The 16,620-nt window shown below is 45.0% G+C and overlaps 1 protein-coding gene across 11 annotated transcripts in view; it reads left to right on the top strand.

The window, feature by feature from the left end:
* SLC2A14 (solute carrier family 2 member 14) overlaps positions 1 to 16,620 on the top strand; it is a 60,588-nt gene that overhangs the window by 6,906 nt on the left and 37,062 nt on the right. The window contains exon 1 of one of the 11 annotated variants that reach the window (XM_055358606.1): positions 3,516 to 3,617. The exons of the other annotated variants lie outside the window; for them this stretch is intronic. Within the exon in view, the coding sequence (XP_055214581.1) occupies positions 3,531 to 3,617 (87 nt within the window). The 5' untranslated portion in view covers positions 3,516 to 3,530. Of the gene's footprint in view, positions 1 to 3,515; positions 3,618 to 16,620 lie in introns of those variants that run through there. 11 annotated transcript variants of the gene reach the window in all.

Raw genomic sequence — 16,620 nt, 5'->3', positions numbered from 1 at the left:
TCTGTCTCAAAAAAAAAAAAACCACAAAAGTCCTAGATGGCATCTTCCTCCAATATAAGGCTTTTTCATCTACACTGAAAATCTGTTGTATAGTGTTGCCACTTTTATCAGTTATCTTAGCTAGATCTGGATAACTAGTTGTAGCTTGTATATCAGCACTTGCTGCTTCACCTACCTTGTACTTTTAAGTTATAGGGACAGCTTCTTTCCTTAAACCTCATGAACCAACTTCTGCTACCTTCTAACGTTTCTTCTACAGCTTCCTCACCTTTCTCAGCCTTCATAAAATGAAAGAAAGTTGGCTGGGCCCAGTAGCTTATGCCTGTAATCCCAGCACTTTGGGAGGCTGAGGCGGGTGGATCACCTGAGGCCAGGATTTCTAGATCAGCCTGGCCAACATAGTGAAACCCTGTCTCTACTAAAAAATATAAAAATTAGCTGGGCGTGGTGGCGGGCGCCTATAGTTCCAGCTACTTGGGAGGCTGAGGCAGGAGAATAGCTTGAACCCAGGAGGTGGAGGTTGCAGTGAGCTGAGATCATGCCACTGCACTCACTCCAGCCTAGGTGACAGAGCAAGACTCCATCTCAAAGAAAAAAGAAAAAATTAAAGAAAGTTAGGGCCTTGCTCTGGATTAGGCTTTGGCTTAAGAAAATGTTTAGTGGTCTATCTAGACCACTAAAACTTTCTCCATATCAGCAATACATCTGTTTCACTTTCTTTTCTTTTCTTTTTTTTTGAGACAGTCTTGGTCTGTCACCCAGGCTGGAGTGCAGTGGTGCAATCTCAGCTCACTGCAGCCTCTGCCCACTGGGTTCCAGCGATTCTCCTGCCACAGCCTCCTGGGTAGCTGGGATTAGCTGGGTACAAGTGGACGCCACCATGCCTGGCTAATTTTTGTATTTTTGGTAGAGACAGGGTTTTGCCATATTGGCCAGGATGGTCTCGAACTCCTGACCTCAGATGATCCACCCGCCTCGGCCTCCCAAAGTGTTGGGATTACAGGCGTGAGCTACCATGCCCGGCCCCTGTTTCACTTTCTTATCATTTGTGTGTTCACTGGAGTAGCACTTTTAATTTTCCTCAAGAACTTTTCCTTGGTATTTATAGCTTGGCTAACTGTTTGGTGCAACAGGCCTTGCTTTTGGCTTCTCTTGGCTTTTGACATGCCTTTATCACTAATCTTAATCATTTCTAGCTTTTGATTTAAAGTGAGATATGTTTGACTCTTTCACTTGAATTGTTAGATGCCATTTAGGGTTTTAATTGGCCTAATTTTCAATATTATTGTCTCAGGAAATAGGGAGGCCTGAGAAGAGAAAGAAGGAGAGAGAAATGGGGAATGGCCAGTTAGTGGAGCAGTCAGAATGCATACAGTATTTATTGATTAGATTTATTGTCTTTTTTTTTTATTTTTTATTTTTGAGACAGAGTCTCACTCTGCCGCCCAGGCTGGAGTGCAGTGGCACGATCTCGGCTCACTGTAACCTCCGCCTCCCAGGTTCAAGAGATTCTCCTGCTTCAGCCTCCCGAGTAGCTGGGACTACAGGCATGTGCCACCACGCCCGGCTAATATTTTGTATTTTTAGTAGAGATGGGGTTCCACCATGTTAGCCAGGATGGTCTCGATCTCCTGACCTCGTGATCCGCCCACCTTGGCCTCCCAAAGTGCTGGGATTACAGGTGGGAGCCACCGTGCCCAGCCTGCCTGGCTAATTTTTGTATATTCATTGTATTATATAGGTATGGTTCATGCCAAAACAATGACAATAGTAATATCAAAGATCACTGATCACAGATCACCATAACAGATATAATAATAACGAAATGTTTGAAATATTACAAGAATTACCAGAATATGGCACAGAGACTCAAAGTGAGCTCATGCTGTTGGAAAAATGAGGCCAATAGACTTGCTTAACATAGGATTGCCACAAACCTTCAATTTGTAAAAAAGCGCAATAGGAGCAAAATGCAATGAAGCAAAATGCAATAAAGCGAGATATACCTGTAGTGTGGTCAGGGAAGGCCTCTTTACGGTAAATTTGAGCAGAAACCAGCATGACATAAAGAGCCGGCCATGAGGAGATCTGGAGAAAGAGTGTTTCAGATAGAGAGAAAGGCATATGAAAATACCGTAAGAGTATGGAGGCTTATCTGATTAGAGCCTGGGTCGGCTGACTCTTTTTCTGCAGATAGAGGCTCTGTGGGCCATAGCGGCTCAGTCACCACTACAGCTACTCAGTTCCAACGTCATAGCATTTAAGCAGCCATGTTCATTACATAAACAAGTGAGCATGGCTGTGTTATAGTAAAAGAGACTTAACAGTAAAAGCTCAGCCAGGCACGGTGGCTCACGCCTGTAATCCCAACACTTTGGGAGGCCGAGGCCGGCGGATGATGAGGTCAGGAGATCGAGACCATCCTGGCTAACATGGTGAAACCCCGTCTCTACTAAAAATACAAAAAATTAGCCAGGCATGGTGGTGCGCACCTGCAGTCCCAGCTAGTTGGAAGGCTGAGGCAGGAGTATGGCTTCAATCCGGGAGGCGGAGGTTGCAGTGAGCTGAGATTGCACCACTGCACTCAGCCTGGGCGACAGAGTGAGACTCCATCTCAAAAACAACAACAACAACAACAACAACAACAACAACAAAAGACGGTAAAAGCTCAAGCCACAGGAGGAAAAATTGATAAATTTGGGCTTATCAAAATGAAAAGCTTTTGCTCTGCAAAAGGCCCCATGTATATGGTGAAAAGATAGGATACATTCAGAGAAGATATTTGCAAACCACATATCCCAAAGGATTTGTTTCTAGAGAATGTAAAGCACTCTCAAAATTCAGCAGTAAGCTGTAATCAAAACAATGTGGTGGCCGGGCGCGGGGGCTGACACCTGTAATCCCAGCACTTTGTGAGGCCGAGGCATGCAGATCACGAGGTTAAGAGATCAAGACCATCCCGGCTACCACAGTGAAACCCTGGCTCTACTAAAAAACACAAAAAATTAGCCAGGCATGGTGGCACATGCCTGTAGTGCCAGCTACTCGGGAGGCTGACGCAGGAGAATCGCTTGAACCCGGGTGGTGGAGGTTGCAGTGAGCCGAGATCACGCCACTGCACCCCAGCCTGGGCAACAGAGTGAGACTCTATCTCAAAAAAAAAAGAAAAAAAAGGAAGATGGTTGATATAGGGAGATATATTAAAGTTTTCATCTGAAATAAAAAAAGGAAGTTAGGCTTTTGGCTTCCAAAGCCAAAAGATGTGGCTCACAGGTTTCTCCATAAACAGTAGGTTTGTCATTTAGTTTATATGTCAATGGATTGAATGAGCTATGTCTGTATTCCAAGGTTTTTTTTTTTTTTTTTAAGATGGAGTCACTCTGTCGCCCAGGCGGGAGTGCAGTGGCGCAATCTCAGCTCACTACAACCTCCGTCTGCTGGGTTCATTCTCCTGCCTCAGCCTCCCAGGTAGCTGGGACTGCAGGCATGCACCAGCACACACAGCTAATTTTTTTGTATTTTTAATAGAGATGGAGTTTCACAATGGTGGCCATGTGTCTGGAATTGGTGGGTTCTTGGTCTTACTGACTTCAAGAATGAAGCCGCAGACCCTTGCGGTGAGTGTTACAGCCCATAAAGTGGTGCGTCTGGAGCCCCTCCCTTCTGATGTTCAGATGCGTTCGGAGTTTTTTCCTTCTGCTGGGTTCGTGGTCTTGCTGGCTCAGGACTGAAGCTACAGACTTCCGCAGTGAGTGTTGCAGCTCTTCAGGTAGCGCGTCAGGAGTCGTTCGTTCCTCCCGGTGGCCTCGTAGTCTTGCTGGGCTCAGAAATGAAGCTGCAGACCTTTGTGGTGAGTGTTACAGCTCATAAAAGCAGCGTAGACCTAAAAACTCAGCGGTAGCAAGATTTATTGCAAAGAGTGAAACAACAAAGCTTCACCAGTTTGGAACAATACCCAAGCTGGTTGCCAATGGGGGCTCGGGCAGCCTGCTTTTATTCTCTTATCTGGCCCCACCCACATCCTGCTGATTGGTAGAGACCAGTGGCCTGTTTTGTCAGGGCGCTGATTGGTGCGCTTACAATCCTTGAGCTAGATACAAATGTTCTCCACGTGCCCATCAGATTAGTTAGATACAGAGTTTCCACACACAGGTTCTCCAAGGCCCCACCAGAGCGGCTAGATACAGAGTGTCCATTGGTGCACTCACAAACCTTGAGCTAAACACAGGGTGCTGACTGGTGTATTTACAAACCTTGAGCTAGATACAGAGTGCCGATTGGTGTATTTACAATCCCTGAGCTAGACATAAAGGTTCTCCAAGTCCCCACCAGACTCAGGAGCCCAACTGGCTTCACCTAGTGGATCCCGCACCGGCGCTGCAGGTGGAGCTGCCTGCCAGTCCCGCGCCATGCGCTCGCACTCCTCAGCTCTTGGGCGGTCGATGGGACTGGGCGCCGTGGAGCAGCGGGCGGCATTCGTCGGGGAGGCTCGGCCGCACAGGAGCCCACGGAGGGGGTGGGAAGGCTCAGGCACTGCGGGCTGCAGGTCCCGAGCCCTGCCCCGTGGGAAGGCAGCTAAGGCCTGGCAAGAAATAGAGCGCAGCGCCGGTGGGCTGGCACTCCTGGGGGACCCAGTACACTCTCCGCAGCTGCTGGCCCAGGTGCTAAGCCCCTCACTGCCGGGGGCCGGCAGGGCCGGCCGGGCTGGCCGGCCGCTCCGAGTGCGGGGCCCGCCAAGCCCACGCCCACCCAGAACTCCAGCTGGCTTGCAAGCGCTGCGCGCAGCCCCGGTTCCCGCTCGCGCGTCTCCCTCCACACCTCCCTGCAAGCTGAGGGAGCCGGCTCTGGCCTTGGCGAGCCCAGAAAGGGGCTCCCATAGTGCAGCGGTGGGCTGAAGGGCTCTTCAAGTGCCGCCAAATTGGGAACCTAGGCAGAGGAGGCGCTGAGAGCAAGCGAGGGCTCTGAGGACTGCCAGCACGCTGTCACCTCTCAGCCAGGCAGGTTTCAAATTCCTGACCTCAAGTTATCCGCCTGTCTCGGCCTTCCAAAGTGCTGGTATTACAGACATGTGCCACCGCACGCAGTTTGGTGTCTTCCTTTTTTTTTTTTTGAGAGACGATGTCTGGCTCTGTAGCCCAGGCTGGAGTGCAGTGGCGTGATCTCGGCTCACTGCAAGCTCCGCCTCCTGGGTTCAAGCAATTCTGCTGCCTCAGCCACCTGAATAGCTAGGATTACAGGCATGCGCGACCATGCCCAGATAATTTTTGTATTTTTAGTAGAGACGGGGTTTCACCATGTTGGTCAAGCTGGTCTCAAACTCCTCACCTCGTGATCCACCTGACTTGGCCTCCCAAAGTGCTGGGATTGCAGACCTGAGTCACCATACTGGCCTTTGTTTTTGTTTTTTTTTTTTTTTGAGATGGAGTCTCGCTCTGTCGCCCAGGCTGGAGTGCAGTGGCGTAATCTCAGCTCATTGCAACCTCTGCCTCCCGGGTTCCAGCATTTCTCCTGCGTCAGCCTTCCGAGTAGGTGGGATTGCAGGCGTGCGCCACCATACCTGGCTAATTTTTGTATTTTTAGTATAGATGGGGATTCACCATGTTGGCCAGGCTGGTCTGGAATTCCTGACCTCAGGAGATCTGCTGCCTCAGCCTCCCAAAGTGCTGGGATTACAAGGGTGAGCCTCCGCGCATGGTCTGTTTTTTCAGTTAAAGTTTACAAAGCTTTTATGTATGGTTTGTATAGTTTTGGGGACAAGTGAAGGGCTGAAACTTAGTTGTGCGGTTTTGTGGGATAAGTAGAGGCTGAAATACAGCCTGCAATCCACTGGCCAGGCTCTCCTCCTCCTCCAGAGGAAGGAGCACATTTTTCTTTACACAAAAGTACCGTTCCTAGAAAACCTGCTTTTTCCCAAAAGGGCACCTTTGCCTAATTTGCACAAAAGCAATGGAAAAGCTAGCAGTGGTACTGAAAGCATGTATACCAGATAATAGACAGCAGAAATTAATCCCTGGAAGCTACTTAAACATAAAAAAATTTTCTTAGATGTCAACTTAAAAATGTGTAGGGGAAATACATAGTTTTTGAAAATTATTATGGGGAATAAACAAGCCTCCCCCCCACCAAAAAAAAGACTATTGCTCCAAACTCTCTTCCAATGTTGCTCTGGTGCCTTTTCCTCACCTTGCACTACAGATCTTCACATCTCCCCTCTCTCTTTGGTTCTTCCTTTTGGCTGCTTCTTTCTTTAAACAACTGATAATTAATTTATGAAAACAGTTGATGCCGGGCGAGGTGGCTCACGCCTGTAATCCCAGCACTTTGAGAGACCGAGGTGGGTGGGATCACTTGTGGTCTGGAGTTCGAGACCAGCCCGACCAACATGGAGAAACCCCGTCTCTACTAAAAATAAAAAATTAGCTGGGCATGGTGGTGCATGCCTCTAATCCTAGCTACTCGGGAGGCTGAGGCAGGAGAATCGCTTGAACCCAGGAGGCAGAGGTTGCAGTGAGCTGAGATTGCGCCATTGCACTTCAGCCTGGGCCGCAAGAGTGAAACTCTGTCTCAGGAAAAAAAAAAAAAGTTGACAAGTAAGTACAGTGGTGAGCAGCCTCAATTCCTGACTCAGTACTGATGGAAACAATCTGTTTAACAACCTCAGAAGGACTGTGTGAGGCAGTGAGTCATCTGTGGATTCTCATAGGGAAATGATCCCAAATCCCAGAACCCTCACCATAAGGCGTTTTTCTTGCAGTGATTTATGGAGTCTTGGCATTCCAACTGGTCCTTCATGCTGGGATTCTTTTCCTTTGTGCCTCTGATCCAATCAGCGCACACCTTCTCCAAGGATTTCACGCTGTGGCTGTTTGGGGTAATCCTTATTCAGTGAATTGTCACCTCTGGTTCCAAGAGTGTATTTCCGGAGTTTTGTAAAGCCTAGGGCAGCGTGGCTATCCTGACCAACTAGTTCCTAAAGGAATGGCCAGGAGGACATGGCTGTCCCTCCAAGAGCCCCCTACTACTTTTTAGACCTCCTTGTACTCTCGCCCTGAGGCAATTTCCTTTCCTTTTATCTTCTGCCTGATATTTTCCCTAAATGTTCCCAAATTTATCCTCTTCTCTGAGGGCTTTGCTTCTTCAGGCCTAACTAAATACGCAATCCACAAGCCACTGATCTCACCTCAGCTGTACCTGTGCTAATTCTCACTTCCAGTTTTTCTCCAGGGCCAGTACTGGGAGGGATGGCGCAAAGATATACACTGCCACCTGGTGGCCAACTGCTAACCAGCTCTGGTAATACCAAGGATGCTATTAGCACCACAGCAACGGGCTCTGGAGGCGGATTTGCAAAAGCACCAGGCGTGGGTGGAGCAGTGTCAGCTCTTTGGTTGGTAATAGCATCTCTCTGCCTGGAATTATCTTTCCAAGTCTATTTCTCTCAAAATTCTTTTCATCTTTCAAGGTCCATATAAATGCCATGTTTCCCATGATCCCCTTCTTGATCTTTCAAGTTAGAGGATCTCACTTCTCTGAAAGTACTACAGGGTAGGTTCAGCATTTCGTTTGTAACTCTTATGATGCTGCTCTTTGCCTACTTCAAACTGTTGCTAATCCCTTAAAAACTCAGCTTCTTTTCAGTGCATGCCATCAAGATATTGTAATAATCTGCTGATCTCCTGGGTCACTTCCCCCACATTCTCTGAAAATTTAGAAGCCTGATTCATTCTGTTGGTTTTCACCATTCCTACTGTCATCAGTCCTGGCTATTCCATGATGTGTGGAGACAACTGGCCCTCAGTTTTTTGTCCACTCATTTCCAATCATCTTGTTTTCCAGTCCACCTCAGTCATTTATTCCCATGGTTAATACCCTAGCCCTGGTCATTTATAATAAATGGGCTCCTTGCAAAACCTGTATATTTTGCACCTCACATTGACTATCACTTCGTTTCCAAAATTTATTTCCTTTTTTTTTTATTTTTTGAGACAGCGGAGTCTTGCTCTGTCACCCAGGTTGGAGTGCAGTGGCACCATCTTGGCTCATTGCAACCACTGCCTCCTGGGTTCAAATGATTCTCCTGCCTCTGCCTCCTGAGTAGCTGGGATTACAGGCATGCGCCACTACGCCTAGCTAACTTTTTGTATTTTTAGTAGAGACAGGGTTTCACCGTGTTTGTCAGGCTGATCTCCAACTCCTGACCTCAGGTGATCCGCCCTCCTCAGCCTTTCAAAGTGCTGGGATTACAGGCACCAGCCATCATGCCCAGCCTGTTCAACTGATTTTTGACAAGGGTGCCAAGATTATTCAATGGGGGAAAGAATAGTCTTTTCAACAAGTGGTGAAGGGACAAGAGGATAACTGTATGCCAAAAAATGCAATTGGACCTTTACCTCATACTATATACAAAAATTAACTCAGAATGGATGAAAGTGCTACAACCATAAAACTCTTAGAAGAAAACATAAATGTTAATGTTTGTGATCTTGGATTGGGTAATGATTTCTTAGCTATGACAACAAAAGCATGAGCAAATGAAAAACTGGATATATTGGATATATTCAAAATTTAAAATTTGGGGCTGGGCAGGGTGGTTCACGCCTGTAATCCCAGCACTTTGGGAGGCGGAGGCAGGCAGATCACCTGAGGCTGGGAGTTTGAGATCAGCCTGACCAACATGGAGAAACTCCATCTCTAATAAAAATACAAAATTAGCAGGGTGTGGTGGCACATGCCTGGAATCCCAGCTACTCGGGAGGCTGAGGCAGGAGAATCGCTTGAACCCGGGAGGCGGAAGTTGTGGTGAGCTGAGGTCATGCCATTGCACTCCAGCCTTGGCAACAGGAGCGAAACTCCATCTCAAAAAGAAAAAGAAAAGAAAATTAAAATTTTTGCGTTTCAAAGGATACCCAAGAAAGTGAAAAGACAACCCACAGAATGGGAGACAATTATAGCAAATCATGTGTATGATAAGGGGCTTGTATCTAGAATATGTAAAGTCCTTTTACAACTCAGTAATAAAATACAACCCATTTATATGAACAAGGAGAGAATGATAGGTTTTGTCAGATGTTGAGTGGTTGAGTAAGAAGGCTCGAGAATTGACCATTGGATTTCATAAGATAGTGTTTGTTGATGACTGACAGGAATGGTTCAAATAGAGAAATGGGGCAAATGCCTTACTGGTATAGGTTCAATAGGGAATTATTTAAGGAAATGGAGAAATTTTGTTTTTGTTTTTTTTCAGATAAGAGTTTTGCTGTGTCACCCAGGCTGGAGTGCAATGGCACGATCTCGGCTCATTCCAGCCTCCACTTCCTGGGCTCAAACAGTTCTTATTGCCTCAGCCTCCCAAGTGGTGGGATTAAAGGTGCAAGCCACCACACCAGGCTAATTTTAATTTTTTTGTTGTTTTTAGTAAAGACGGGGTTTCACCATGTTGGCCAGGTTGGTCTCAACCTCCTGGCCTCAAATGATCCTCCTGCCTTGGCCTCCCAAAGTGTTCATGCCACCACGCCTGGCCTGGAATTTTGCTTTAAAAAGGACCATATGGGCCAGGCCCAGCAGCACCTGCCTGTAATCCTAGCTACTTGGGAAGCTGAGGCAGGAGAATTGCTTGAGCCCAGGAGTTCAAGACCAGCCTGGGCAACATAGGGAGACTCTCTGTCAAAAATAAATAAAAGGGAGCGCAGATATAGGGTACTGTTCTATCCTCTCAAGCTGAAGGTAAGATCAAGAGAACTATTTAATTTTTAGAAAGGAATATATGTGTTTGTTTTGTTTTGTTTTGAGATGGAGTTTCACTCTTGTTGCCCAGGCTGGAGTGCAATGGCGCGATCTTGGCTCGCTGCAACCTTTACCTCCCAGGTTCAAGTGATTCTCCTACCTCAGCCTCCCAGGTAGCTGGGATTACAGGTGTGCACCACTGCGCTCGGGTAATTTTGTATTTTTAATAGAGACGGGGTTTCACCATTTTGGTCAGGCCAGTCTCAAACTTCTGACCTCAAGTCATCCACCCACCTTGGCCTCCCAAAGTGCTAGGATTACAGGCGTGAGCCACCGTGCCTGGCCTATATGTGTTTTACGAATGGTTTTTGTTTATGGTTTTTTTTTTTTTTTTTTTTTTTTTTGAGACGGATTCTTGCTCTGTCACCCAGGCTGGAGTATAGTAGCAAGATTTCGGCTCACTGCAACCTCCACCTCCTGGGTTCGAGCGATTCTCCTGCCTCAGCCTCCCGAGTAGCTGGAACTACAGGCACGTGCCACCACACCCAGCTAGTTTTTGTATTTTTAGTAGAGATGGGGTTTCACCATGTTGGCCAAGATGGTCTCAATCTCTTGACCTCGTGATCCGCCCGCCTTGGCCTCCCAAAGTGCTGGGATTACAGGCATGAGCCACCGTGCCTGGCCCAACCATCTTCTTAATTCTAAGACAAATATACTCGGGAACTTTACTTAGGGTTTGTTTACCAATTGATCCTTCTAAAACTTTGCATTCCAACCTGAGCGACAGGGCGACACTGTCTCAAAAAAAAAAAAAAAAAAATTAGCATTCATTAATACCCACTTCAAAGGCTTGTTAATACAGATTTCCTGATCCCACTCTGCTGAAATTGTGACTCAGCAGGCCTGGGGTGGAGCTGAGAATTTGTATGTCTAACAGCCTCCCTGAAGATACTGATGTCATTCATCCATGGATAATCACACTTGGATAAAGTAGGGTGGTGCTCCGTTTAATCATTTCCATCGATGCCGTCAATAGTGCTCTTCCTCAGCAGCTATGCACTCTTAAATTGTGCATCTTGCACCACAGTAAAAGTTTAACATGGGTTAGAGATAGCTTTTCTTTTGCAAAGTAGAAGAAAGTAGCGAAAAGTAGAAAAGAAAAATGAGCAAACCACACACATTAGTTTTTGAGACAGGATCTTGCTATGTTGTTCTGGCTGGAGTGCGATAACTGGCTATTCACAGGCGCCATCCCACTGCGGATCAGCACGGGACTTATATGGGCCATGTTCTGTGGAGAAGCTAGTTCACTTCTCCTTAGGTAACTTTGTGGTCCCCCGCTCGTGGGAGATTATCATACTGATGCCAAACTTAGTGTCAACACCTGATGTGCAAAGCACACTTCAGCCCAGAACTGCTGGCCTCAAGTGATCCTCCCGCCTAAGCCTCCCAACTACCTGGGATTATAGGCACGCACCACTACGACTGGGCAGGCACATTCTTAAGAAAACCAGTTTTAGGAAATAAAACCCATGAAAGCTGAAGTTTTGGAAAATGACTTTGTTAAATACGTGTAATCAAATTAGTCAGAATTTTACATGTCTGGTTTTGCATTAAAAATATAAAAATTTTTACAATATGATATGGCTAATTATAATTATAAAATGATTTTTTAAAAGTCTACTTCATGTTGTGAGGCTGGTGCATTGAGAGGGAGCTTTTGTAAGCCAGGCGTGGTGGCTCACACCTGTAATCCCAGCACTTCGAGAGGCTCAGGCGGGTCACCTGGGGTCAGGATTTCGAGACCAGCCTGGCCAACATGGCGAAATCCCATCTCTACTAAAAATACAAAAATTAGCCGGGCTGGTGGAGTGAGCCTGTAATCCCAGCTACTCAGGAGGCTGAGACAGGAGAATCATTTCAACCTGGGAGGCGGAGGTTGCAGTGAGCTGAAACCGTGCAACTGCACTCCAGCCTGGGCATCAGAGTGAGACCCTGTCTCAACAAAAACAAAGAAAAAGAAAAAAAAAGGAGCATTTGTGGAAGAAGCAGTGGTACATGTGTAAACGTTTAGGGTAAGGGGGGCATCACACTGGTTGAGGAGAACAGGCAGCTGCAGGGGTAGTGATGGCGTGTTTAGATTTCTTCTTAAGCTCCCAACTTTGCTGATACAGCCATTTGGGGAGCAAGGGGGTGGTCATCAAAAAACAAACAGAGAGTTGGGCGCAGTGGCTCATGCTTGTAATCCCAGCACTTTTGGAGGCTGAGGCAGGAAGATGGCTTGAGCTCAGGAGTTTGAGACCAGTCTATGGGCAACATAGGGAGACCCCATCTCCAAGAAATAAAAATGAAAACAAATAGAGGAAGCATGCTTTTGTTTTACCTGCCCTCCCTGAAAAGAAATTGAAATTGACATAACTGTCTTAAGAGGATGTAAAGATAGAATGCCTAATGTCCAGAGTGGGAATCAAGGGGTTACTCTGGGAAGTGATGAAGACTGGACAGATGATGCTCATTGATTTCCCAAGCTATATATAAAGTGCGATACCTGGCTGGATGCGATGGCTTATGCCTGTAATCCCAGCCCTTTGGGAGGCCGAGGTGGGTGGATCACGAGGTCAGGAGTTCAAGACCAGCCTCGCCAACATGGTGAAACCCTGTTTCTACTAAAAATACAAAAATTAGCTGGTCGTGGTGGCAGACACCCGTTATCCCAGCTACTCGGGAGGCTGAGGCAGAGAATTGCTTGAACACGCGAGGTGGAGGTTGCATTGAGCTGAGATCGCACCACTACACTCCAGACTGGGTGACAGAGCGAGACTCCATCTCAAAAAATAAAAAATAAAATAATAAAGTGAGATGCCTGTAATCCCAGAATTTCGGGAGGTCGAGGTGGGCAGCTGAGGCCAGGAGTTTGAGACCAGCCTGACCAACATGGAGAAACCCCATCTTTACTAAAAATACAAAATTAGCCGGGTGTGGTGGTACATGCCTGTAATCCCAGCTACTCAGGAGGCTGAGGCAGGAGAATTGTTTGAACCCGGGAGGCGGAGGTTGCCATGAGCCGAGATCGCACTCCATTGTGAGCCATTGCACTCGTGGGCCATTGCACTCCAGCCTGGGCAACCAGAGTGAAACTCCATCTCAAAAAGCAAACAAACAAACAAACAAAAAACAAAAGAAGAGAGAGGAATCAGTGAGACTCATTAGGAGACTACTTCAGTAGATCAAGGGACACTTTATAATGGCTTTGACAAGTATGGTGTAGCAGACATGTGCGAGTGGAAGGAATCTAAGAGTATTTTGGAGATAAAGGTAACAGTTTTTGTTGGTGGATTAGATATGGAAGGTGTGGGAAAGAGAAAAATCCTGAATAACTCCTAGCTTTTGCAATTTGGTGAACAGTGATAAAATATTTACTGAGATGTAAAAGACTAGAGAAGGAAAAGATTTGGGAGTTTGAAAGATAAACAGGACTTCTCCTTTGGCTATGCTTAATTTGAGAGGCTTTTTGACCACCCAGATACAACAAATAAGACAGGCTATAGATATATGACTCTAATCACTTCTCAGTCTTTTGGCCAAGATCAAGTGAGACTCTGGAAGTCAGGGGGAAAGCCATCAGTGAAAAACTTAACTAACTTACGAGACAACCCATTATATTTAGGATAGCTCTAGTTATCAGAAAGTTCTTGCAGTTACACTAAGGTGACTATAAATGTTATATAAATTTGATGCTCATTTCCATTCGGGGTTCCTGAAAAGTACACACTTTTCTAAGCACATTCAATATTGGAAGAAAGTTATCACATTCTCCATCTTTTATTTTCTGAGCTAAACAATCAATTCTAGTTTCTCCAGCTGTTCTTCATGACCTGTTTCTAGACATGTCATCATCCTGGTTGGTCATATGCCATATGAGGTAGGATGCCAAGGACTAACGTGACCAGAATAATCATATACAAAATGTAGGACTGTCATCCCTCGGATTTGCCATTCTTTCAGAAATATGTTTGCCTTTTATAATTCATCTGTTTTCTTTCTTTTTCTTTTCTTGAGACAGCATCTTGCTCTGTCACCCAGGCTGCAGTGTAGTGGTGAGATCTTGGCTCACTGCAACCTCTGTCTCCTGGGTTCAAGAAATTCTCCTGCCTCAGCCTCCCAAGTAGCTGGGACTACAGGTGCGCCACCACGCCTGGCTAATTTTTTTTTTGAAATGGAGTCTCTCTCTGTTGCTCTGGCTGGAGTGCAATGGCATGATCTGCAACCTCCACCTCCCGGGTTCAAGCGATTCTCCTGCCTCAGCCTCCTGAGTAGCTGGGATTACAGGCGCGCACCACCATGCCTAGCTAATTTTTGTAATTTTAGTAGAGACGAGGTTTCACCATGTTGGTCAGGCTGCTCTCAAACTCCTGACCTCATGATCCACCCACCTCAGCCTCCCAAAGTTCTGGGATTACAGGCATGAGCCACCATGCCCAGCCCTGTTTTCTTTCTTATTGTCATTAGTGTGTCAGTGTTCCTACCTGTGGCATACAATGTCTCTTCTTATTTTCATCTAATCCGTTGTTGGATTTGGAAATCAAATAACCAATTGAAGCTATCAGATATTAACATTTTGCTTTGTATGTTTGGGATATTTTGTAATAATTTAAAAGGAGAGAGAGAGTATGTGCTTCCTGAGAGAGACCAAAGCCTTGCTATGAGTTGTGCTTTGAATTTTGTGAGAAAACCTTTCTTTTTTCTCTGTTTTCTCCTGCCTATATACAAAATAAATGAGTTTCCCAAACAGTTGAGTGTCAGATGGGTGAGGTATTTCAGCCTTTTGCACAGGATCTCATTGGAGATTTTCTGAGATGTCTTGCTGAAATCAAGGTGCATGGTGTCTAAGGCAGTGGTTCTCAAACAGTGTGACTTGCTCCCAGTGGACATTTGGCAATATCTGGAGATATTTTTGTTGTCATGATTACAAGAAAGGGATTACATATTTCTAGTGGGGAGAAGCCAGGGATTCTGCTAACCATTCTGTAATGCATGGGACAAGCCTCTGTAACAAAGAATTGTCTGGCCCCAAATGTCAGTAATACCTATATTTGGGACTATGGTATTTCTCTGATTTTATTAACTTTATGGGAAAAAGTTAGAAAAGTTTTAAACTTACTGAAATAATTCTACTTCCAACTAATCACTGCTCTCTTCTTTTATTACATAGAAATCATCTGTGAATAATCTTTCTAGATGGGGAAAAAATGAAGCACTGCTTTTTTCCACTTTTGTAAAATGGAAAAGTTTACATTTTTCTGTCACCATTCTCAATCTACATAATTTTTTTAATATTAACAGTGCCCAATGATTAAATTTGGACACTATGTTCATATACTGTTATTTAAAGAAAAATTATACTTTCACCATATCTCATTTTCCTTTCTGGCCTTCTGTTTCTCTTCCCCACGTTTATTCATTTGTTACAGTTGTAAGGTTTTTCTTGAGGAGGTAAGTAATCCTGTTTTTCTTCTGTCATCTCTAAAAACTAAGTAAATACAATACAACTTAAACTAGAAGCTCTGTTCTTATCTTTTAGGACCCCTAGTGAGACGTGTAGCTATTTTGGAATGAGGCTATACTAATCATGTTGACTAGCTACTTATTAGTGAGAGAGAAGGGGGCAGAAGTCACTGTCCTGTCACCAGGTGGATAAGAATGTGGGAGACAAAGAATGATGCTGTCTCTGCACGTCCTCCACGTGGGGACATTGGAATCTTTTCCTGGGGCTGTGGCATTTCTTTTGTATTGACTGCAGCTGTCAGGATCAAAGAAGAGCTAATGAGACAAAAGTAAATAGCTTCATTCTCAGGCTACCTGAGAGGAGCAATGTCTAATGGAGATTAAAAGATGAAAGGGGAGAAAAATTCTTTCTCAGCCATACCCAGATACAACTAAGTCACTGTTTTCACATGCTTCTGATTCTTCAAATTCTATGTTAACCACTTAGAATCTAGTGGCAAAAATAATATTTTCCTAATGCTTTTTTACTTATTACATTTTCATTATTTTAAAGATAGAGGACAGTAATGTTTCCTGATCTCAATGCTTTTATATTTAGAGCTAGAGATTTATTCAGTCAGCCAGTCATTTATTAAATTATATATTGACTATGTCTATATGTTCCAGACCCAAACATGAACCAGGGAAAGGCTCCAAAAACTTGGCAGTTTCAAGTATATATTTGAAAGAGGATTGATAAGTGAATACCTGATTTGTAGTTGAAATATTTACATAATTTTTCACCTTTCTTCTGAGGTGATGACTACTTCAGATGCATGGATCAGGAAGTATTTGTTAGGGCAGTACATTTGTAGAACCCTTGAGACTGCACAGAATAAAATAGCTAGCATTCTTCTTCAGCCATAAGTCCACCTTCTAGAATTAGAGAACTGAGACACAGGTTTAATGACTTAAGTTTTCAGCACAGTCTGTAGCGTAGTCTGTACCACAGTCTGTGCTGATACTTACGTTTTCTAACTTCCAACCTTGTCTTTGTTCTAAAAACACAGTTGAGGGAAGATTGCTTGCAGAAAATGCTTTCTGCTGTTGTACCAAGGGTGTTTCTCTCCAGAAAGCCTCTGAAGCAACCAAATTGGGGTTCAGGGTTGAGGTCGAGGAAAACAATGGAAAAGCAAAAGTGAAAAAAGCACAGACCAAGAAAAAACATTTTAACTGAGGCAAAGCATCTAGGATAAAGAGACACATTTGATGTATCTGGAATACAAGTAGTATGTAGGTGCTGTGACGGAGCAAAAAAGCCCTAAGATTTTCCTTCATAGCTGGTCTAAACGCAGTGGTCCTTACAACTAACTGATCACAACCAGTAACAATTTTCTTTGTTCCTTCTCCACT

Source organism: Gorilla gorilla, chromosome 10 (genome assembly GCF_029281585.2).
Source record: "Gorilla gorilla gorilla isolate KB3781 chromosome 10, NHGRI_mGorGor1-v2.1_pri, whole genome shotgun sequence".
Lineage (NCBI taxonomy): Eukaryota > Metazoa > Chordata > Mammalia > Primates > Hominidae > Gorilla > Gorilla gorilla.
The sequence above is the reverse complement of the archived record's forward strand: the minus strand, read 5'-3'. Positions and strand labels throughout refer to the sequence as shown.